The sequence below is a fragment of the Triturus cristatus genome, chromosome 2_2, assembly GCF_964204655.1.
Source record: "Triturus cristatus chromosome 2_2, aTriCri1.1, whole genome shotgun sequence".
In the NCBI taxonomy this organism is placed as follows: domain Eukaryota; kingdom Metazoa; phylum Chordata; class Amphibia; order Caudata; family Salamandridae; genus Triturus; species Triturus cristatus.
The window spans coordinates 929625261-929650569 of record NC_140582.1 but is presented as its reverse complement, the minus strand read 5'-3'; the positions used below and the strand labels follow the sequence as shown (position 1 = coordinate 929650569).

Sequence of the window (25309 nt, the reverse complement as noted above, 5' to 3'; positions counted from 1 at the left end):
TTCCTTCATCCGCTTTCTCGTCTATGCCTTCCATTCTTAAAATGTACGCGGAGTCTGCGCAGTGTCTGCGGGGCTCATGCGCTTCGTCCTCTCCAGCATCAGAGCGGTCTGCTTCAGACGGAGAACGGCTCTCACCCTCTTTGTCCACCTCCATTATTGTGCGTGGTTTTTGACATCCGCGTCACCACCCATTTGGCGATTCCTTCATATTTATCCTTGGATATCCCTTGTTTCCCTTTGTGTGTTTTTTTTTGGGTCAGTCCCCCCAGGGCACAAGCAGGCATCCACTTCTGTCTTTTTTGCTCCGATCAGCTGTCCTGACAGAAGTGGATGCCTGCTTGTGCCCCGGGGGAACTGACACCAAAAACCGTATTTGGTCAACTTTTTGATGAGGAACGGGGAAGGGGCCTTTCATTGCTGTTATGATGTATGTTACTTTATATTCTCTGAGAAGATTAGACATTTATTTCAGGGAATGCAGAGATTTTTTCGAGGAGAAGTGAGCAATAACAGCGCTCCTTGTCAGTCTGTAACTGGGCGTTCATTATGAAAGAATTTAGATTATCCAGTCGCGATTCTATCTTCTTCACGTTCTTTGCCAGGGACTGTAATATTACAATCTGAGAGTCCATTTAGTCAGCATGCACCATTGCCACCTAGCCCATGGTTGTTAGTGTGGTGTCAATGACCGACCACCAGTTCTGTATCTGTAAGTTCATGACTGGTGTGTCAAAGGTGGACTTTTCGTTGTTAACCACTGAGCCAGGGTTATCCACCCTATCTTTCTGTACCAAAGGGGCTTTGTTGCACCTGAGAGATTCTGAGTCCAAGCGGGATCTAGGCTCCTTCTGAGACCCTCAAGTGGGTGAGTGATGAGATTGTTAATTTTTCCGTTTCGTTGTTTTTAATTTATAACGTTCATGACCACTATTACTTGACTGGAGGCCTAGTGGGTCCGTTACCGATAACAATTCTTCATCTCTTATGTACGGTTCCTCAGGTCTAATGAAACTAAAGTCTGTGCCATTGTGTTTTGATTAGGATTGCACGCACACACACACAACCACACACACACACAACCACACACACACACAACCACACACACACACCCCACACACACACACACACACAACCACAACACACAACCACACACACAGAGAACCACACACAAAACCACAAACACACACAAAACCACAAACACAACCACATACAACCACAACCACACACACAACCACACACACACACAATCACACACACACAAAACCACACACACACAAAACCACACACACACCCCACCACACAACCACACACACACAATAACACAAACACATAACCACACACACAATAACACAAACACAACCACACACAACCAACCACAACACACAACCACACACACACACAACCACACACACACAACCACACACACACACAACCACACAACCACACACACACACACACCACTCACACACACACCACAACCACACACACACACACACCACTCACACACACACCACAACCACCCACAACCACAACCACTCACACACAACCACAACCACCCACAACCACCCACAACCACCCACAACCACCCACAACCACAACCACCCACAACCACCCACAACCACCCACAACCACCCACAACCACCCACAACCACACACCCACAAACACACACCCACAAACACACACACAAAACCATACACACACACAAACCCCACCACGCAACCACACACACAAAACCATACACACACACAAACCCCACCACACAATAACACAAACACACACACAACCACAACACACACAACCACAACCCACCCCCCCCCCACACCCACACACACAACCACAAGCACACACACACACAATAACACAAACACACAACCACACACAACCACAACTACACACACAACCACAACAGCACACAACCACACACACACACAGAACCACACACAAAACCACAAACACAACCACTTACAAACACACACAACCACACACACACACACACCACCACACACAAACCCCACAGCCACACACACAAAACCACACACACAATAACACACACATAATCACACAAACACACACCCAACCACAACACACACCCAACCACAACACACAACCAACCACAACACACAACCAACCACAACCACACTCAACCACACACACACAACCACACAAAACCACACACACACACACACACAACCACACACAACCACAAACACACACAACCACAATAACACAAACACACAACCACACACACACAATAACACAAACACACAACCACACACACAACCACAAACAAAACCACAAACACAACCACAACCACACACAACCACAACCACACACACCCAACCACACCCACACACAACCACACACACAAACACAACCACACACAATAACACAAACACACAACCACAATAACACAGAACCACACACACAACCACACACAAGCACACACAATAACAGAAACACACATCCACACACACAACCACAACTACACACGCAACCACAACACACACACTACTACACACACAATCACAACACCCACACACAGCCACACACACAACCACAAACCGTTTTCTGGCTGTCAGCATAAATACGCTGTCACCAAACACGATGAACACCTTGGGAAAGTTTGTGAAGTCACCCCCAACTTTGAAACCCCTTGTTGTAGCGGAGTGTGTGCTGTACACATGGCAATACCTTGACACAGCGGACTGTTGCAAGGAATGCTTTGAGCCTCGGAGGCTGACAGACCTCAGTCTGTGCATTAGTTCACCCCGTCTTGGCACTGCATAAAAACAGGATGCCCACTGTCCAACATGAAGTGAGACATTGTGATCGGGGCTGGAGATGCTGTTTAGCAATCTGCTTAGAACATTGTGTTTCATTTAGGGCATTAAACATAAAGGAGCACTGGCAATGCTGATAAAATGGATTTCATTTTGAGTAGTGACTAAAACTTTTTTAAAAGCCTGCTGTACTGAAACAAGCATTTGCAATGCAATAGGTCTCGCATTTGCAAAAGTTTCAGCTATTGACATTGTTCATGACAATGCCTTTTTAATCTATTTTATAAAACAAACACATAAATAAATGGCATTATCATTTACAATGCCAATAGCTAGTGTTGCATTATTATTAACAATGCCAACTGCTCACACTTTTATAATGCGAGACCTATTGCATTGCAAATGCTTGTTAACTTTTGCTTGGACACCCTCTAAGGGGTCCACTGAGCCTAGTCAGTGAAGGAAAGGAGAAACCTCTCGAAGAGCCCAGACAAGACATAGTGGACTATGTACTGGGCCGGCATTCAAATATGGCTGAGTATATCAAAAGGGGAAAAAAGCATTTAGAGGCCAGCCAGGAGCTCATCAAGCACTAGGATGACCAGAAGTCAGCACTGGAGGAGTACCAACCATATTAGCTGATGTGGGTATTTTAGCCTGTGGCTCCTAGGGCCCTCCAGAATAAGTTGACTGTGCCATATGCAATCATGGAGAAGAAAGGAGAAGTCACCTACTTGTTAGACTTAGGCATCCCTAGGAATGCTCCGAGTTCTCCATGTTTAATTGCCTAAAACCCCACCAGGACAGAGCCGGCATGACCATGCTCATGGTCACAGACAGAGGCCAGGAGGAAAGTGAACCAGTCCCCGACCTACTGCAGAACAACCCAAAAGATGGGTCAGTTGGGGTGGTGTTTTGTCTGACACGCTCACTGCACAATAGCTATCTGACTGCATGAAAGTCCTAGGTCTGTTTGCTGAGCTCTTATCTAACCCCTGGTCAGACAACATGGTGTCCTCATGGCGTGGACACTGGTGATAGCCTCCCTGTGAAGAACAACATTTGTAGACTGTCAGACCAAGTCAACACTTGCATTAAGACTCAGGCCTGCAAAATGCAAGAGTAGGGGTGACAACCATCTGACAATCCCAGGGCTAGCCCAGTTGTAATGATCCCCAGCCTCATTCAAAGGTGGGAAACCTGAAATTAGGATCTGTGGGGACTAATGGGGTTTAAATGCAGTTACCAAACATGATGCTCAGCCCATTCCAAAAGCAGATGAATTGATTGACAAGCTGGTAGCAGCAAAATTCTTAAGTAATTTGATTTAACATTAGGACACTGGCAGATTGGACTCACCCAGGGAGAAAAGGAGAGGCCAGCATTTTCGACCCATGAAGCCACTTTCAATTTAAAGAGATGTCTTTTGGATTAAAAAAGGTACCCGTCACCTTCCAAAGGCTGGTGAATAGAGTTCTCCCAGGCCCAGACAACTTTAGTGCAGCACATGTAGAGGATATAGTTGCCTTTAGTTACACCTGGTTCATCTGAATAAAGTGTTTCATACCCTGCACCAGGCAGAGCAAACTATCAAAACCAGTAAATACTAATAGGGCAGAGTTCTCTTGTGCACTTGGGCCATCTTGTAGGTGGAGGCCAAGTCCAACCTCTCCAATGCAAAATCCAGACTATTCTGGAGCAGGAGGCTCCCAAGACTCAAGTCAGAGCATTCCCTATCTTGACTGTGTACCACAGTCGGTTTGTGAAGGGTTATGGGGCCATTGTGCCCCACTCACTGAACGTCTCTCCTAGAAACAGCCTAAGAAGGTCATATGGACCACAGGATGCCAGAAAGCCTTTGATACCTGAAGGAGGCTATGTACTCGGGACCTGTCCTGAAGGCACTAGACTATGGAAAGGAGTTCATTGTACAAACAGACGCTTCTGAACACGGGATTAGGAGCAGTGTTGTCACAAACAAATGAGGAGGTCCAGGATCAACCAGTTGCCTATATTAGCAGGCAACTTCTCCCTACAGAGCAGCATTGAGAGGGAAGCCTTTGCTTGGGAGCTTCTCCTGCAACAAGGGGAGGAGGAATGTTGCGTTTCTGCAATTGCCTGTGGACAAAAGGGAATTGGGATCCCCGAATTTTGAACATTTGGCAGCTGCGGTGGCCTGCATGCAGGCTAAGAGGGCGACTCACAGAGGAACTGGGCCTCTCAAACACCTGCACACGAGTGGTCGGACAGACCTTCCAGCCCCACGCCAGACTCCCGACAAATGCTAATGACTGTTACAGATAACATAGAACAGTTTAAATCGTGGTCTGCGACTCAAGGCGCGTATTCTTCGATACTCGCCCGAGATCCCATTACGCTCTATCGCTCCTTTCAGGGACATGCTGGGCAGGATTGGTATGGAGGCCTAGGAGGTAGTGTGAGTAGGCCCACTGGGTGCACTGTTCCGTGATGAGGTACTCCTGCCCTATGATGGACTACAGGGAGAGCATAAGCTACCGGTAGGTCACTTTGTTGGTTGCGTTGGAGAGATATTGGGGCAACACAAACACTGTACCTGACCAACACCCTCTGATACATACGTTTTACAGAATAGGTAGTGTTAGACTCACTGCATTGTTTGTTCACACTCTAGCATATACCACACACGACCCACTGGCTGCGACCAGCAGATGCTGGGAGGGGGATTTGGGAAGGGAGCTACCTGAGAAAGTATGGGGAAAAAGCACTCACATATCCTAGGAAAGTGTTAAAGAACATTTGTAATTGTACATCCAGCACAATATCCGCCACAGGGTTTATCTTAACCCAGCTAGACTTCACCAAATGTTTGGATCTTTCTCTAGTTGCCCTAGGTGTCAGCAAATAGAAACAGACATGGTACATAAGTTTTGGAAGCGGTATCTGATGCACTGACAGAGGTGAATGGCCACACAGATGTGTGCACACTAGAGGGCTCACTGTTTGGAGAGTTTAAGTGCCCAAAAGCTACAAAAGCCACAAACTAATTCATTGATTTTGCACTGCTAAAGACTCCTAGCCATGCACTGGAAGGTTCAGACATTACCAGGTAAAGCTCATTGGTGCAAGGCGACGTTTAAATGGGGACAGGCGGAAGGTGAAGTGCTCTGACGAGAGCAAGCTTGTGGACTGTGCAAATATCCCATAGTGGCAGATTGGGAGACACTATAGGCGGACCTGCACACCTACAGTGAGGACCTGGTTGGCTAGCACTACTGCTCATGCATATAATTTATTGCAATCCCTAGCGGGTCTGAGATGCCGTGGCCTCCTAAACCCACTTCTTTTTGTCTTTCTAGTCCGCATATGATTAACTTCCCCTGTTCTTTCATACGGATACGGCCCCCTGCACACAACACCTCCCTACTACATGCCCTGATGTTACTCTGAGATGCTACAACTGCATTCACTGACATTTCAGGTACAATACAAGACTCCAGTGAGGAAAAAACAGATCCAGGATGGCATGAATCTTGCGTCAAGGGTGATGTGGCATGCACCCAGATGGCTTACCTTAGAGATTGCCCACCTGGTTGCCCCAGCTTGTCAGTGCTCTTGCTGGCAATATGCACTGCTGCCGCAGGGCAAGATTATTCTGACCTCCTGCCAGGCAGAATGATCACTCTCAGGAGTCAGGAACAAAGGCTTGGGCAGGAAGGAGGGCACACCTCCTCCCTCCCAAGAAGGCTAGTGAAGTGGCACATCAAGGCGGTGAGCTTCAAAGGCTGCACTGCCTCTGATCTGCATCAAGGCTGACTCCCAAAGAAGGAAACAGCCTTCCCGCTGCCCAGGCACATTTGCAGCCAGGTAGGTGGGAAATTAGGTATGCAGGAGGTGTACACCCCCAGAATGCTAGCCATACCTGTAGGGTGGGCTACCTGGTCTGAACAGCTAAGGAAGACTGTCATTTTTTAAAGTGGTTGAAATAGTGTATTCTGGGTAGAAAGGCTGAACTACACCCCCGAATGTGGTCACCTGAGGGGCACAATGGCCACTTGCATCCACTCCCCAACGCCATGAAATCTAGTATTTAAGGGCTACCCCGACACCAGATCCTCAGTTTTGAACAGCCTGCATTGAAGAGGACAAAGAAGAGACCTGCGATTGCGCTAACAGGACTTGCACAAAGCAAAAGAGGCACTCTGTCCCTGTGGCAACACTCCTGGAACTGCCTGATCAAGACTCGTCCCAGGCTAACTCGGTTCTCGCAGACAGGGGAACCCGCGTGAGAGCCTGAACAATCCTAAAAATGTTATAGACCTGCAGGTCTAGTAACTTGAAAAATCTCCTCGACCGGACCGTGATGTACTGGACCTCGGTCTCTGAAAGCCGAGCAAATCTGAAGAGAGAACAAGATTTAAAGGCATATGTATTGCTCATTCACTTTGTGAGCAATAACGATTCCTTTAAATCTGGTTATCTTGACGCATTTGCTCTGCTTTCAGAGACAGAGGTGCAAAGTCAGTTTGTCTTCCTACTCGCCAGAACAAGAGAATAGGCCCCCAAAATAGCTAGTCCGGATTAAATTTGGCTCGCCGTAGTGTGCGGGCGAGTGGATTTTTCGAGCCCCGCCTGGAGCACGCTCAGACACCCCTGGACTAGAAGCAATAGTCCCCTGCAACTCGCAGGGGAAACAACACTCTGGATCATCGCTGGCCATCGAAGCCTCCAAGGGATTGCCCAAACCCATATGGTCTAGTGCATTGTGGGAACTGTAATCCTACCTTTCACACAGGTACAGGCAGCAACCATGTTACCCGGCAACACCAGGCATCAAAGTACATTTTTTCCCCAAAGTTTACCACTGCCAAGGCTTGTTGGTAGCCAGTCCGGCAACCAACTCCAGCACTCGGCACTGAAGGGAACTCCATCCGAAAAACGTCAGCAACCACCCCATTGTGTTTTTGAATCTTGTTCCCCATAGCACTGTTTAGGCGATAAAAAGCAGCTCTACCTCGCCTCTCGTTCAGCACCAGGGACAGCCGGGACAACTATACACCCAGGCTCCACAGGAGAGGTAATATTTAACTGACTGTCGTGGCTTGGTCCTGGGGCCCGCATCAACTTGACCCTCCTTGTGTTCCGCACAACCCGACCTGCAAGTGACCAATAGGCACCACCACTTTTTCCCATTGACCGTAATGCAAAAGTTCGGCAGTACTGAATTGCTGCAATTTAGGTTTTCTTCTAAAATCTATAACTCCTCTTACATGTATGAAATTCCATACGTTTTGGGGACTAAATATAAAAACACACTGTTTTCATAAATTGGTGTCAGATCTCTCTCGGGTTATCTCAATTACTTATTGTCCATATTGGTACTCTGAGAATAGAAGCAACTTGGACCGGGGAGTAGGGGGGTCGGGAATAGAAGCGACTGGGAAGGAGGGGGTTCTGCCATTGACTGAGTCTGTGGCATTCTTCAGGATGAAAGTCAGGCTCCTATCATGCCAATTTGCTCTAAGATATTGCCACTATGTTAGGGCGACCTATGTCAACCTCTAACCTAATGCTGGTGTTCTCAGATACCCCAATGTAGGGTACGTAATGCCCCATGGGAGCAGGGTTCAGGAACCCCTGTAATCACACTAGCCACAAGGTACATCCCTCGCCGTCCTCTCCTCCTACCAGACGATGGAGAAGGAGTGGACGTTCGTAGGTGTACGGCGAGGGACATGAAGGACCCCACATTGGGGTAGCCGAGAATACAAGCGTAAGGTGAGAGGGAAGGGAAAAGCAGCAAGCTGGACGGGGAGAGGGAAGGGAAAAGCAGCAAGCTGGACGGGGAGAGGGAAGGGAAAAGCAGCAAGCTGGACGGGGAGAGGGAAGGGAAAAGCAGCAAGCTGGACGGGGAGAGGGAAGGGAAAAGCAGCAAGCTGGACGGAGAGAGGGAAGGGAAAAGCAACAAGCTGGACGGAGAGAGGGAAGGGAAAAGCAGCAAGCTGGGTGGGGGGGGGGGGGAGGGAGGGAGGGAGGTAAAAGCAGCAACCAACTTGGACGGGGAAGCGGGTGGGGCAGAAAAAGAAGCAACCTAGATGGGGGAGAAGGTTGGCAGGAAAACAAGCAACCTGGACGGGGAAGGAAAATAAGCAATAGGGACAGAGGGGGAGAAGAGACATGGATCGCAGGTGCAGAAGAAGCAACATGGGCAGGTGGGAGATAAAAGAAGCACATGTTAGTATTTGTGAAGCTGATATGGGAGACAACCTGAAATCATAAGCGCTCATAAGAAGTGCTTGAACACAAAAACAAACTAAATCCAAAAATGGGAGCAGTGGAAGGACACGTATTTGGTCCATGCTCCAGGGGAGGGCCAAATGCAAGACTGGATCAAAACAAATGAGAGCGACGCTGAAGCTAAACAATGCTAAGATATGGGTGAGATGTAAGCCCACTGTATGTAAACAAAATGTCTCACAGAAATGAGATGACGAGGCTTAGTTAATCACTGGGCTATTACATTTTATGAGTGTCCTGCATTTGAGCAACTTATAAGAAAATGGGAAATCAATGCTGGATGCAAAGTAGATTTACAACTAGGAGAGCATCTTGTGGAAGTCTTAATTGGACCTCATTTAAAATCTGCCTGAAAGTAAAGCATACAGTGGAGAAAGAAATACAAGTAATATATGGGGGTGGAGTCAGGCCACATCAGAGTAAAACTCTGCATACTCTGACAGGCCCAAGGCATTCTATGGAGCCAATACAGATTTTATGAACCATGCAGCTTGATGGATGGCTGCTGTTAAACCAGCAATTTAGACAACACCAGCAGAAAGGGCTGAAAAGACCTGCTCATGGCATTAGAAAAAGGCTTCTATGAGCCGCATCTATCAAGGAGGCCTACAATGCACCACTACTAGAGACCACTGAAGTGCGGCATACATGCAAAGTGCTGAAATGCTGCAGGGCGGTAATGTGACAAGCAAGAGTTACTTCAATTGGACGGCAATTGATATACTGACAATTCCATACAGGGAATCGATTTTGACATAAGACTGGAGTACCCTGTGCAAAAAGCAGACTGTTGGCCTTTCAATTGCCTACTGCTGTATTTCAGTATTAAGCTCTTACTAATGAGGTGGAACCTGTGCTCAGTGTTAACAATGCTGCATAATTTGGTCCCCACATGTTGCATAATTCAAGAGGGCAATAGGGAAATGCAAGAATAACTAAACATGACCAATTGAAAGCAGCAACCCCATTCCCCGACAGTTCTTCCGGTCAGAGGGACACTTGAGCACACAATGTTCTTGACCTAGACAACATATCACAACTGATTCAATGTTCCTTTGCCACACTGGGAAAGGGGGCACAAATGGCCATGCATGCTAATAATATATTTTATTTCCACAGAGTCAAAGCAAAACCTAAAGATCAGCAGAAAGTCCTTTCCCCACTCGCCCCCAGATCTCACTTACGTCAAAGTGAGGCAAAAAAGTCTGTTACTTTGTGAAACAGGCCTCACTATCTGGGTATCTGTAACCAGCACTCAAACAGGACAGCGGAAGGGCACAGGCCTTTGCTGTTGCATCACATTCAACAGAACTTACACTGGATAATGACATCATCATAAAGACCACTCTAATTCATCGAGGTAGTCCACTGCCAAAAATTCTCGCATACGCTTCAGCAAGATCCTTCCGGAACTACACTTGACATGTTCATGCAAGAAATCACTGCCAGAGAGGAAAGACATGGGATTGTAGACCTAAATGTAGAAAGGTTAATCTAATAAATAAAAAACACACCACTAATTATATCACCTACATCAATTCCAAGCTGAACTTGGTGTAAGCAACTAAAAGACCAGCCAGAACACAGCTCCTGGCTGGAGCAAGAAACTTCGGCATCTGCATAACAACTTAACTAATTTTGTAAGATCACACCAGGAGGAACAATGTGTACTTCTAAAGCGTACTAGAAAAAACAAAGACAAAACGAAGACTTTCTTGGGAGTGGTTTCAACCAATCTGTTGGGACAGCAATTTACCCCAGGCTCTTATTCCAGATGGATACGGAGAATCTGATCTAGAGGCTCATTGACCAACACTCCAAGGACTACAACAGCACACTTCCTGAACCATGAGCAGAATAATCAAGTAACACACGCAGCCCAAAGGATGGGTCTTACTCTTATGAGAGAAATACTATCACTGTGTCGGCAGATTCCTCTTTTAATACTAACATGAAACGCAAAGCCTTCCTGCCCGATACCTAAACATAAAAAATTGAACATCATGTATGTGCTCTTGGATTTGGCAACTACGCGGATCACTAGAAACGACTGATCTTAAAAAACAGGCTGGCTCACTCTTGTACTCCCCTCTTATGCCAATGGAATAGTGCCATTGGCTCCCAATGAGGGAGGAGAAAGAGGTTAAGAGGACTTTGAAGGCTCTCAATATCCTCACCATGGGCGGTTTATTTTCTGAGTGTAGGGCTTGTACGTGGGCCGAGGTTGCGGCTGGGGGACAGGATCTTACTCCACTCTCACAAATCCATTTTTTTAGGATCAGAAACACACTACACGCTCTGCTCTGAGAAATCTCCAGGAACCTCCAGAACTCCTCTTCTCATTTCTCTTACGGTCTAAATCTCCTAGTAAGCTGATGTCTACCATATATGATGTCGCAAGAACTCAGACGAACACAATATACCAAAGCTAGGATCGAGTGGCAAACGGATCTCGGGGAACTTTGGATGATAATATATGTAGGTATTGCTGTGAAGTAACAAAATGTTTCTCTAAATGGGAGACACAGATTAATACACTTTAAATTTCTCAACAGAGTGTATTACACACCGGGGAGACTACTCAGATATGGTCTGAGAGACTGCCCGCTGTGATGGATGCAGGCGGACAGGGCAAGTTATTTGTGCATGTTGCTTGGCACTGCCCGCGGATTGCGGACTTGGAGACAAATATTCCACGAGTTAAATGAAATATCAGGGTAATCATTCTCTCCGGACCCTCTGTTGACTTTGTTGGGATACACTGAGTCTTTGCAGAAATGTCAGGAAACTAATGTCGATGGGTCTGCTCGGCGTTAAACGCAGAATAGCTATGTGTTGGGCACGTGGGCCTGTTCCATCAATGGCAGAGTGGACAAAGGATATGCTATACTGTAATACATAATCTGAGCTATACAGCGAATTGTTGCCCCCACAAAGTCGGCCCTAAAAGTTTCTGGGGAATTGTATAAACAATACATAGTTGGGAAAAAAAAATGAGATGAATCAGCGGGGTCTAGTAAGTTTGATTGATACCATGCTTAATGTCTAAATATAGTGGCTGGGGAGGCTTTATAATGTTATTTTTGGAAGTAGACCCACACCCACAAAGATAATGCCTTTGTTTGCATTAACGATGTAACTGTTCAAAGTGCTTCAATGTCTAGCACTGCGAATTTCATTGCCACTGTGATTTATGCTAAGTCATGGCTCTATATAAACTTATTGCCGCTTTAATGATGCACGGTGTGTATTAATGTATTACTGTTATATATGTTTAATAACAAAATCAATAATAAAAAATATATTTAAAAAGAAACTACTGATCTTCTGAATACACAGATATCAGCTACCTGGAGAAGTTTCTTGATTGCATGAAATTAACAAATTAGGAAACAAGCCCATCATCAGGGAGAGCGAAACAACCGGACCTCACTAACAGGAAAACAGACAGTTGATATTCACCTGGTAACAGACAAGGACCACCTGAGAAGAAGGCACCAATAGAGTATAACATGCATTGTTTCTTAGTAAAGGCCCGGTATCCTTCCCTCAAAACACTGGGCAGCAGTAAAGGCCGCAATATGCAAGGCAGCTCCATTAGGATTACGAAAGTCAAAAAAGAGCAAAATATGTTTTATCAGCAGTCACTTTGGCGCTCCCACACACGTTAATCACTACAGGCTGAGTGGTAACGTGGGGCATATTATCTCAAAATCAGTTATTTATTAAATATGTTGAATATATAGCAGGCTTCTCCAACAAGCAGCATGCATATCATTCATTTACAACACCGCACATAAGCTACTGGTAGCTACACATCAATAACAGCTGGTGATCATTTTCAATAAACTTTAGTGATTCTTACTAGAGAAAATGTTACTGTAAAATAATGAAGAATCTCAAATACGCCATTGGTTATACAGCCCAGATTTTACTCTGGTGTTCAACAGCATCATCAAAAGCATGGCTAGAAAGTACCCGGACTCAGCTAGTGCTTTTTCACACTATTGGCAGCCTGTTCACTATCAAAATTACTAGAACACAATGCATAGAAATGGACAAACTAGCATTATGTCTCCATTGTATCTTTCCTTTTATCTGCCGTCCACAAATAGTGTTACTTCAGGTTCTCTGATAAAAAAATGTATTGTAACGATTCACATAAACACCAGCAAGGTGCAGACAGTCCCACAACTTCTAGCAAGGGACCATGGAACCTCCTCCCCCCAGCGTTCCCAGTGACATCCTAACCAAGATAGAAATGGACCAGCTCACGATCAAACCTCAGCTAAAGCAATGAACTTCCCAGTGAAAGAAACAAGACAGTCTAGGAACCACAGTACGACTACTGCACCACTATAACAACAGCCCAAAAGTTAATGGAGGAATGTGGTTGCTTCCATTGATGTCAGATCAGAACTACGGAAGACCTTTGGCACTGGGCCGAGAGTTATAACGTGCAGTATTAAGTGCAATAACGCCTTCTCCGAGACAGTTGACCGAGAACATGAAATACACTAGTATTGGGTTTAAGATTTGAAGATCTGAGAACGCACCGAGGCCACACCGCGGGAAAAAAACAATAGTTCACTCTTTCACACACCACATTCGTATGCCAAATGAAATGCCAGGAGCGCTAGTAATTACTAAACACTACTCCTTTTCAACACAGAGGTGTATTACACACCATGATCTCGCAGCCACGGAAAACTTGTCTGACAATCAACCATGGCCTTGCAGACCGCCAAACTGCACCGACCAAATTAAAGGCCACCAGGCAAGCCCGACACACAGGTAATATTCAATTGCGATTCGAGCGATACTACATTACCACAGAGGTAAACTACACATTCAATCACCCACGAAACAGCCTTTGGAGCGTGCCTTTTACACCTGCTTGGCGAGTGCATACAGAACATTTTACACCAGTCTCACCCGTAAGCATTGCTCTGTTTTTTGCTGTTGCTGTAATCGTCCCCCAGGTCCAGGCGGTGGCGCTTGGACATGTCGCTTTGTTTCGTGACGATGCCGCGGCACTCCTGGTAGCACTGGGCTCCCAACGCGGTCGGTGTTGGGCAGGTGCTATTGCCGCACCGGTCGTAAGGTGAGGGCGGACGCTGCTAAGATGGCGGATTATACCGCGCTCCAGACGCCACTCGCGCACCCGGCAAACCCCGCGTGTCACAGCTCTCCGAGCGGCCCTACAGCAGGAACAGGCCGCGCGCAAAGGATGCAGGGAAGTACAGTCAATTATTTCGGCCTCTGTCCAACACCGCGAGTCGCATGAACCACCCAACCAATGGTTAGAATTGTCTGCCTGGCTATAATTCAGGAAGTAGGGGCAGGGGAAAAAAAACGACCGCCCAAGGTGGACATATAACAGGTAAATCCCTCGGTGTAGAACAGGAGACGCAAGCACAAATCCCAGCTGGTCTGAAAGACGTCACCGATGAAAGCCGCATGCGCGGCGGCCATTTCGAATCGGGAGTCCTTCTGTTGGCTTTTGTGGTCAGATTGGCTTTGTGCAATGACTATCTGTGAAGTCGCCGTGCTGTTCAGAAAACATGTTTACTACTAAAATCGAGTTCTCTGCGACGTTTAAAAACACCGTCATAGTATAAAACGTAACTGAAGTTAAAACATAATATTGCCACTAACCCCGAAGAAAGGTAGCCACGGGGAATGCTTGAAGTGTGCACACCCGAAACAGCCAACCGGTTCGCCGGGACCCGTGCGCCTGGTATAAACACACGTTGGGCACACATAAACGTATTTTTTTTACGTTACATAAAATATTGTAGTCCTCCTTTTGTTTTCCTTTTGGAAAATTTTGGAGTTGCCGAGCGTGTGCGTCAGTACGTCACAGGCTTAACTTCCGTGACTGTGCTGGACAAAAGAAACAAGCATTGGTAAAGCCAATTGCAGGCTTTCCAACTTCAAAATGAAATTCTATGGTTGTCTTGATTACGAGTTTGTTGGGAAATAGCACCAAAGATGCATAGAAGATAAGGGCCTGATTAGAATGCGGTTGGTGTACATAGCTGCCAAGTTTTCAGCTTGCTTATGTGCATACATGCCAACATTTTAGGACAGGGACTTGGGAGATTCAAAGTTAACAAGCATTTACAGTGCAATGGTCTCGGCAATATTATAGGTAGAGCTATTGGTATTGCTCATTATTTTTTTTTATCATTTTTGTATCCCTAAATAAATGGCATTGTCATTTAATATGGGTAATGTGTGGGAGACTGTTACAGATATTTTGCAGAGAAATTCATAAAAAAATAGTTCCTTTTAGGATCTGTTACTTGGTCTCTGCACCAGGGTCCTATACCCACAATTGCTCCGCTTTGTAATGACCCCTCGATGTGTGTTTCTGGTACTTCTTTTTCTCATTACTATGGAGTCCCCCAGAATCTGTCTTTGTTTGTCTGGTATTGTCTAACTACGCCACCACTTTAGCTCTTCTAATTTCTTTCTTTAATCTTTCCTGTCATTTCTAAATTGATGATTAAAAAATCTTTACTTTCACTTTTCTCCTTCGTTCTTGAACTATGTCTCAGTTTCCTCATTTCCCTGATATACAGCTCTCTGTAAAACAGCCTACACATTATTTCCAACTGACCTTGCATTCCACCTTCTCTTTCTCTTCATGTCCCCCTTCTCCATCTGACGTTTTCTTCCCTCTCTTCTCCTGCAAAAACTTTGGTACGATCTTTGATTTCTCTCCAACCCCCTTAATCTCACCATAAAGCAACATCTCATCTCCCTCTAGCCTCTTTCTCTCTCATTCTAGTTGCCAACATTTTATCAGTTGCACATCACCTGATTTTTTACAGTGATTAGCCAAAAGTGCCATACAACTTCAACCGGATACAAATGCAAATGAGAGAATAACATTTTTGCAAATACTCACAGCTGAGAGACCTCAGTCAGTCACATTGCATTTTGAAGCAGAAATGCAGTGCTAGTATTCTTGTTGCAATTAGTCAGATTTACACTACCTTGTGATTGTCCACGTTCGGCCTAAAGAAAATGCAAGTAAGACAATATATCATTGTTAACTAAATGTATAAAACTTATGAAAATTGGGAGTTCGCCACAATGTTTAAATTGCTAAAATGTGTATGAACTGAATGCCTCAAGTCTTCTTTCTCTTTGTTGGAGGGTTTGCAAACACTGGACACAAAAAATTAACCCAGGCATTGAAGAAATTCTTCAAAAGCACATAACTGGGAATCTCTCGTATAAAGAAGGTAGAAGAATAAGACGAGCATGCTTTCCTCATACAGGATAAAGGTTGTAAAAAGCCTGCTTGTGGAAATAGAGTGCTTAATCTGTTGTCATCAGATGTGCCGCTTTAGTGGTGTGAGAGCTTTTATAGGAAGACTCGTTGATAGGTATTTCAGACAGGAGTTAAAAAAAGCTGCTTTGACACTCATCTGTAAGGAAAATATCAACGCACTCCTTGCTGGAGCGCCAATTAGTCTGTGGAAGCAGTTTAGAGGGAGGGGGCGAACATAAATGCTGGCTGCATCCGCACTTGATTACTCTAATGAAATGTCCATTGATTCCTATAGATTAATGTGAGAAAACAGAGGCTGCCGAGTGGCTAACACCTTTAGGCCAGCAGCTGTGTGTGGGAGGGAGAAGGTGGGAGTGTTCAACAAAGGCGAAGGTGGGAGGAGACAGGGCGATGGCAGGGAGAAGAAAGGTGGGGGGCCTTGTGAAAGAAATAAACAATGGGAAGCCCTCTCGGTCTCTGTGCGGCGCGCTGCACGCCGAGAGCCCTGCTTGTCTGCCTCTGCCCGTCCCCGCAGTTTAGAGGGAGGGGGCGAACATAAATGCTGGCTGCATCCGAACTTGATTACTCTAATGAAATGTCCGTTGATTCCTATAGATTAATGTGAGAAAACAGAGGCTGCCGAGTGGCTAACACCTTTAGGTCAGCAGCTGTGTGTGGGAGGGAGAAGGTGGGAGTGTTCAACAAAGGCGAAGGTGGGAGGAGACAGGGCAATGGCAGGGAGAAGAAAGGTGGGGGGCCTTGTGAAAGAAATAAACAATGGGAAGCCCTCTCGGTCTCTGTGCGGCGCGCTGCACGCCGAGAGCCCTGCTTGTCTGCCTCTGCCAGTCCGCTGCAGTTTAGAGGGAGGGGGCGAACATAAATGCTGGCTGCATCCGCACTTGATTACTGTAATGAAATGTCCATTGATTCCTATAGATTAATGTGAGAAAATAGAGGCTGCCGAGTGGCTAACACCTTTAGGTCAGCAGCTGTGTGTGGGAGGGAGAAGGTGGGAGTGTTCAACAAAGGCGAAGGTGGGAGGAGACAGGGCGATGGCGGGGAGAAGAAAGGTGGGGGGCCTTGTGAAAGAAATAAACAATTGGAAGCCCTCTCGGTCTCTGTGCGGCGCGCTGCACGCCGAGAGCCCTGCTTGTCTGCCTCTGCCAGTCCCCGCAGTTTAGAGGGAGGGGGCGAACATAAATGCTGGCTGCATCCGCACTTGATTACTCTAATGAAATGTCCATTGATTCCTATAGATTAATGTGAGAAAATAGAGGCTGCCGAGTGGCTAACACCTTTAGGTCAGCAGCTGTGTGTGGGAGGGAGAAGGTGGGAGTGTTCAACAAAGGCGAAGGTGGGAGGAGACAGGGCGATGGCGGGGAGAAGAAAGGTGGGGGGCCTTGTGAAAGAAATAAACAATGGGAAGCCCTCTCGGTCTCTGTGCGGCGCGCTGCACGCCGAGAGCCCTGCTTGTCTGCCTCTGCCAGTCCCCGCTTTGACTTTGCTGCTGGGCAGGGTGAATTCTCACAGGTCATCTGTTCCTGTTGGATTAATTTGATTCAGCGTTTAGAAAACGAGGGCTGGGTGTCGAGCCTGTTAATTGCTCTCTGCTGCTGACGTTGTGGTTGGTCAGTGGTTCGTTTCGTTCTCTCCTTAATAAATGAGACACAAGCCGGCGCCATCCTGCCACCAAGGCCACATTTGCTATGCCAACTCGGTGCACGCATATATAGGACTATCGGGAACCAAGAGCAGGGGGAGAGGACGCCATGAACACCGCCGCCTTTCTCCGAGGCGAAGCAGAAATGCCTCGGAGAAACGCAGCGGCGGTTTCAGATTCGGGGGCGTGTTTCTTTTTCTCTCCTCTTGCCATTGGCAGGAGGAGAGAAAAACACGCCTAAAAAAGGGCGTTGCTAAAAAGTGGAAAGAACAGCAAAAAACACGCCCCCGAATCTGAAAAAGACGGAGCCTATTTGGAGGGACGGCTCTCTCCTCCAATGGCTGGCCTCCGTTTAGGAAGCCAGCCAATGGAGGAGAAGCAAAAAGAGAGGCGGGCTAAATAGCCACTCTAGGAAACATTAAATCTCTGACTTCCGGTTCTGCCTTCGGCAGACCGGTAGCCCTCGACCTAAAAATCGGGAGAGTGAAAAGGTCCCATTGACTTCTATTGTAGAAAATGCAGTTTCAGGCGGGAGACAGCTAAAATAAATACGGAAAGCGTCAAGAGAAATTCCATCTTTAATGGTCAACAGTAATAACATTTTTATTCATCAAGACTTTGTCAAGGAGACTGTAAAAATTCACAAAGAATTTGCTGATCTTTGTCTAAGACTGAGAAGTTGTGGCTTCAAATATGGCCTGTACAACCAGTCTACTATGCGAATATGGGAAAATGGCTTCTCAAAGTCCTTCCAACGTCCGGAGGACCTTCGTCTATGCTTAGAACAGCACTCGCTGCTCTCCATGGAAATTAATGAAAATGTCACTTGAGATATAAGCTTGTTATTCTCTTATAGTTAGCCTACATTGATGTAATTCTTTAATGGGCACGTTTGGTTCGGTTATTCTTGTTATGCGTGTGTGCAATTCAAGAAGTCTATTTCTGTCTATATGTTGCCCCTGTTATATGTTGGTCCGTTTTTTCTCTTTTCTTTATCTTTCCTTTTTCCAACAGAGTTACATATGTTTTGTGACTTCTTTTAATTCTTTACTATTCTTACTTAATTTCTTTCAATGGTGTCAAATATTCATGGTATTAAACTGGTTTCTTTTAATGTTAAAGGCATATGGCATCCTGTTAAACGCACTAAAGTTTTGGATTGTTTGGATAGGCATAAGGCTGATATTTGTTTATGACAGGAGACTCATATTGACGACGCTATTCTAGCGTATATGAACAAAAAATGGGTGGGTAATATTATCTCTTTACCTGCTCTTAATAAGAAAAATAGAGTTGCTATTTTATTTGCAAATAAACTAAATCTTCAAATATTACATAAGTGTTCAGCTTCTAATGGTCATTTTCTCATATCTAAAATTAAAGTTGATGACATGGCCCTACACTTGATTGATATATATGGTCCCACGAAGAATGACCCTCAGTTTTGGTCGCCTTTTTACGTTAGAAGTTTTAAAATTCGGTAATTTTCCCCTTATCATTGGAGGTGATTTTAATCTTATAAGTGATCCTTTATTTGATAGATGTTCTAAAACCAAATATCGCCCTCCAAAAACATATTTTGCTCTTGAATCTTTTTTTAGATCAACTAAATTAGTGGATATCTGGCGATTACATCAACCAACAGATAAACAATTTAAATTTTTTTGTAATCCTCACAATTCATATTCCCGATTAGATTTTTTACTAATATCCCGTCATTTAAATCCTTCTGTTTCTGAACCTACTATCCAAAATATAGATATTTCGGATCATGCACTTGTCTCATGCATTTAACATCCTACAGCCTCTCAACAGTCTCGAGGAAGATGGCTCATGCACACAAATAATGTTCTTAATAACAACAACAAACCCAAAATATTATCATCAATTCATGAATATTTTACTTTTAATCCAGAGGGTTCTACATCACTTGTAAACAGATGGTGTTGCAGGGATTCTGCTTATGCACAGAACTATGCGCAGGAAACCAGGACCTTAGTGAATTGTGGTGTACCAAAAACTCACCTCAGAACCCAGAACCCCTTATCCGACCAGCATCAGTGTCCCATTCGTTATCCGAGTATTATCTCGGCGGTCCCAATGTATAGACAACCCAGAACAAGCGACTTAGTGTATTTCTCAGGAATGGTGGGAATCAGAAATACCTGTTCGTAATTATTCTCATATCAGTCCACAACAGAATAAACAGAGATACGGTAAAAGTTTAAAGAGTTTATTTTATAAACCTCGTGTCCTAAGATGCAGCAGTTTGGCTAACATAAGCAGACAAACGATTAAAATCAAAACCATCAGCATAGTTACAATACCATAGAAAATGAAAGGAGAAATCATACTAAAATGACAGTGGATCTAAGCCACCTTCCTTTCGCTAGCAAACTAATAGTATTATTATTAGACTAGTAGAAGGTCTCTAGGCTTGAATGGGGAACCCCATACCGTAAAGATCAGCTCAGGGCGATCACATCACAGGATCAGCTAGGCTCTGCTCCTGGGAAAGCTCTTCTTCCGAATGTGTGAAAACATGTAACACTGCAATATTAAAAGCACCCGACTTTCAGGTATTTGCAGCTGCGTGCGTGTTATGGCTAAATAGTGGGCCGATCAACCTGAACCCAACAACATGCACCGTCTAGCGACCCAGACTGTTTCTTTACACTGTGTACAGACCAAGGACGCTGCTCACTGTTTGGGATGTGAACAACAGACAGTTCTCATGTGAAGCAAAGTCGAGTAAGCATTTCTCAATCAATAACATGTGAATACAGTGTCGTGTGTAAAAGCAGCAAAAGCGGCAAGATGGCTTTCTAACATCTAACGCGGTTGTGCTAACTTAGCATTGTACATATATAGATAACGATCTTCACTACACCCCCCCTTGATCGGACCACTAACCACTAGGGGCGCACTTGCAAGAACGCAGAGCTCAAGTTTGATAGAACGGAACCAAGGGCATGAACTGTAAGTCCATATAAGGTAAGTGAAAAAGTTCGAAGAAAAAAATAAATAATTTTTTTTAAAAAGGAATGAAAAAAACCATTGAAGAGATTAAAAAAACATCATTGAAGGACGTATGACGAAAAGATGGGGCAAAATAGTCAATCCATCAATGTATAAGCACAATAAATTGCAACAGCTTCCAAGAGAAAATCATTGGAACGTTCCGCAAAATTATCTGCCATCCAGTTCAGCACGGGGAAGGAACATACATGCTCCTCAACCACCGGAGCCTCCAGCACCATTTGAGGACAACTGGCGTGCTCTTCAAGATAACTTCTCTCTAAGAATTCAATCGCAGCCGTTCCGATGTCCCAATTCCCAAGGACTCCATGTGTTGCTCCACAGGCCATAATCCCGACTCCAGAACAGTCCAACTCATGAGCCACTAAGGGGCTCATTAGCCGATCATAATCCGGGGCAGGAGACACCGAGTTCGACAGACACAAATCCAGAGCCCATTGGAATGGACAATCTAGGCAATGAAAGACGGGCTGTACACAAGTAAAGTATGGAAACCGGAAGGACAATCCATAGGCTATGCTTAAAGTCGCCAGTGGTAAAGTGCCATAGTATTCAAGCATCAGGTTACGAAGATGTAACAGCCGGGACCTGCTGTCATGAGACGCAAGCTGTCCATCCATAGCGTAGTGCGCAGATCAACAAAAGTATTCCAGCTATGAGGGCGAGAAGTAAAGGGAGACCTCCGAAGACGCTGGAAAAAATAGAATGAAAAAATGCCGGGATCACACCAAAAATAGTTTGAAAGGAGGTAACGAGGCCGGAGCCCACAATTTAAAAAAAATGAGCCAGGCCACTTGTTGACGAGGCATTAAAGATAGTCTGAATCAGGGTTCCAAAATGAAGTGGGAGATCAGTATTCAAAAGCGCTTGCACCTCTGTGCGCGTATTTGCTACGCGAAGGACAAATGTTTCCCGGGATGAAGTCAACGCGACTTCTTTTTGAGACAATAGAGCCCTTATTCTGCTCATCTTGTTGAACTCTGCTTTCAAGGTTGGAATGGAAGGCCAGATGGATACATCGAGCCGTCCATGCGGGGGTGGGAAAAGGACGTTATTACAGCAAACTACTCTCTGTGAAACAGTCACAATGTAGGGAATTCCCACTAACATCCCACAGCAAGCTTCATTATTCAAACACAAATAACTACCATTAGCAAGCAGCGTAAAAGACGGTGTTATAACTGGCACAGGGATCCCTTTCAGGACGCAAGCTAAATTTGGAGCGTGTACATTACATGCACCATGCAACTGAATGTGCCTACACACAACAGAGTGATCCGGAGTGGAAGTGCACTCTTCACCTTTTAAGTAAACCTCTTTTCCGTCTCTCACACATCTATACGTGAAAGGGAGTGACCAAACTTCGTGCAGGAAGGCAGTTCCAAGTTGTTCATATCTGCCAAGGGCATAATGTTTCATGCACGAACTGAACTTAAACAGAGGAAACGGTAATGTGATCAACCCATGTATAAGCCACACAGCGGAATTTAATTCAGCAACAGAGAAAGGTAAAGGTTCTAATTTCTCAATGTGCAGCAATGAGTACGTAGCATCTTTCAGGGACATGAACTGGTGTTTTGCAGTTAAATTAAAAGGAAGGAACAAAGCTGAAGTGTTCATGTAATCCCAAGGGACTTTCCCTGCCTTTAACGTTTGCAACGTCCATGCAAACTGCATAATAGAACGCAATTGATTTTGACCATGATACAATACAGACAAATCATCCTGCACAATGTCTACCACAGATGATACAATATTATCTAAGGTATAAATTCTGGAAGACAGGGTGTTAATGCTATTATCTATTACGGCCAATACTTTCTCCATATTGGCTTGGTCAATAGCTCGTAATCGGGAAGCAGCCTCAATTTGCGATAACTTCCAAACTTCGTTGTAAATAGCATACACCCATCTCTTGGACCTGCCAAACGCAGGACCCTTAACAAAATCATTCAAATCTATTTTGTCGTTTAATTTGGATAAATGAAGTTTAACAGATGCTAAAGTAGAATGTTGCAGCCAAGACTGGCATAACTTCCCTACTGAGTAGGTAGTTACAGTGTGAGAAGATTCAAAACAGGGGTCCACACGAACTTGTGTATACCCCTGCTTTAAACCAAGAAACCGATGTTGACAGGAATCTGCACTTGTCTGCCACACCAACCACCCTTCTGGATCCAATTCAGAAATATTGAAGGATGTGTTGGAAACGTATGTCTGCAACGTAGCAAGGGACAGATCTGTATGATTATCCGAATTAGGATAAGCACCCAGATCCGGAACGGAGGGAGAATTAATTTTTTTAGCAGTTGCCAGTCCAAAACAGGTGGTCTGAAAAATTGACGAAATATAAAAACAACATATGATTCGGGATAAGACAGGCACGATGCAAAGCTTCTGTTTCCTGTACCTGCCACGGTTTGGAACCCCAAACCGATTTAAGATCGATAGTAGCTTTCCATAGATCATACCCTCCAATCGCCAACTCGTCCATAAAGGACTTGGAATACAACAATTTGGTGTGTGTCAGTCTAACTTTAGAAGCAGACTCAGGCGCAACCTTAAAATAAAAGGAGACCGGATTCGACACACCGAAATCAGAGAAATAAGTGAATTTGTCCACTAACGTGGCGGAGCTGCCCAGCCTAGGGGCGGGACAGTGTTCCCATTGTGTATAATTTACAAAATTTCTAAACGTATTTGCTTTGTGTAGGAAATGCGTGCCATAATGTTGATACAACAAACAAATGATGGACGGAATGGTGACAATGCAGACATTCTCCCCCAGTCAAGAGATCTGGGTTAAATCCATCGTTCTTTTGCCCACTACACCACCCCAGTTTAGACATGGCCATATGCAAATCAGTCTTGACCCTGTGCCTCATGGGAACAGTCCAGCCCGAACTGCCAAGCCATGTCTTCCCTGGACCGGAATCAAGCATCCTAGGACCGGTTTCTGGCTATCAGCCGTCATCAGCCAGGATAGCTTGACTCCAGTGGCGTAGTGAGCACGGGTCCCACGTCTAGGAATACCCATCCCACTTAGGGCGAAAAGCGTTACAACAAACAAATGATGGACGGAATGTTGACAATGCAGACATTCTCCCCCAGTCAAGAGATCTGGGTTAAATCCATCGTTCTTTTGCCCACTACACCACCCCAGTTTAGACATGGCCATATGCAAATCAGTCTTGACCCTGTGCCTCATGGGAACAGTCCATCCCGAACTGCCAAGCCATGTCTTCCCTGGACCGGAATCAAGCATCCTAGGACCGGTTTCTGGCTATCAGCCGTCATCAGCCAGGATAGCTTGACTCCAGTGGCGTAGTGAGCACGGGTCCCACGTCTAGGAATACCCATCCCACTTAGGGCGAAAAGCGTTACAACAAACAAATGATGGACGGAATGCTGACAATGCAGACATTCTCCCCCAGTCAAGAGATCTGGGTTAAATCCATCGTTCTTTTGCCCACTACACCACCCCAGTTTAGACATGGCCATATGCAAATCAGTCTTGACCCTGTGCCTCATGGGAACAGTCCAGCCCGAACTGCCAAGCCATGTCTTCCCTGGACCGGAATCAAGCATCCTAGGACCGGTTTCTGGCTATCAGCCGTCATCAGCCAGGATAGCTTGACTCGAGTGGCGTAGTGAGCATGGGTCCCACGTCTAGGAATACCCATCCCACTTAGGGCGAAAAGCGTTACAACAAACAAATGATGGACGGAAAGCTGACAATGCAGACATTCTCCCCCAGTCAAGAGATCTGGGTTAAATCCATCGTTCTTTTGCCCACTACACCACCCCAGTTTAGACATAGCCATATGCAAATCAGTCTTGACCCTGTGCCTCATGGGAACAGTCCAGCCCGAACTGCCAAGCCATGTCTTCCCTGGACCGGAATCAAGCATCCTAGGACCAGTTTCTGGCTATCAGCCGTCATCAGCCAGGATAGCTTGACTCCAGTGGCGTAGTGAGCACGGGTCCCACGTCCAGGAATACCCATCCCACTTAGGGCGAAAAGCGTTACAACAAACAAATGATGGACGGAATGCTTGACTGGGGGAGAATGTCTGCATTGTCAGCATTCCGTCCATCATTTGTTTGTTGTAACGCTTTTCGCCCTAAGTGGGATGGGTATTCCCAGACGTGGGACCCGTGCTCACTACGCCTCTGGAGTCAAGCTATCCTGGCTGATGACGGCTGATAGCCAGAAACCGGTCCTAGGATGCTTGATTCCTGTCCAGGGAAGACATGGCTTGGCAGTT

At 45.5% G+C, this 25309-nt stretch overlaps 1 protein-coding gene across 1 annotated transcript in view; it reads right to left on the bottom strand.

The window, feature by feature from the left end:
• DHX15 (DEAH-box helicase 15) overlaps positions 1-14521 on the bottom strand; it is a 300859-nt gene extending 286338 nt beyond the window's left edge. Inside the window, exon 1 of the mRNA XM_085642340.1 lies at positions 13993-14521. Coding sequence (XP_085498466.1) covers positions 13993-14063 — 71 coding nt within the window. The 5' untranslated portion in view covers positions 14064-14521. The remainder of the gene's footprint in view (positions 1-13992) is intronic.
• Positions 14522-25309: the final 10788 nt, after the last annotated feature.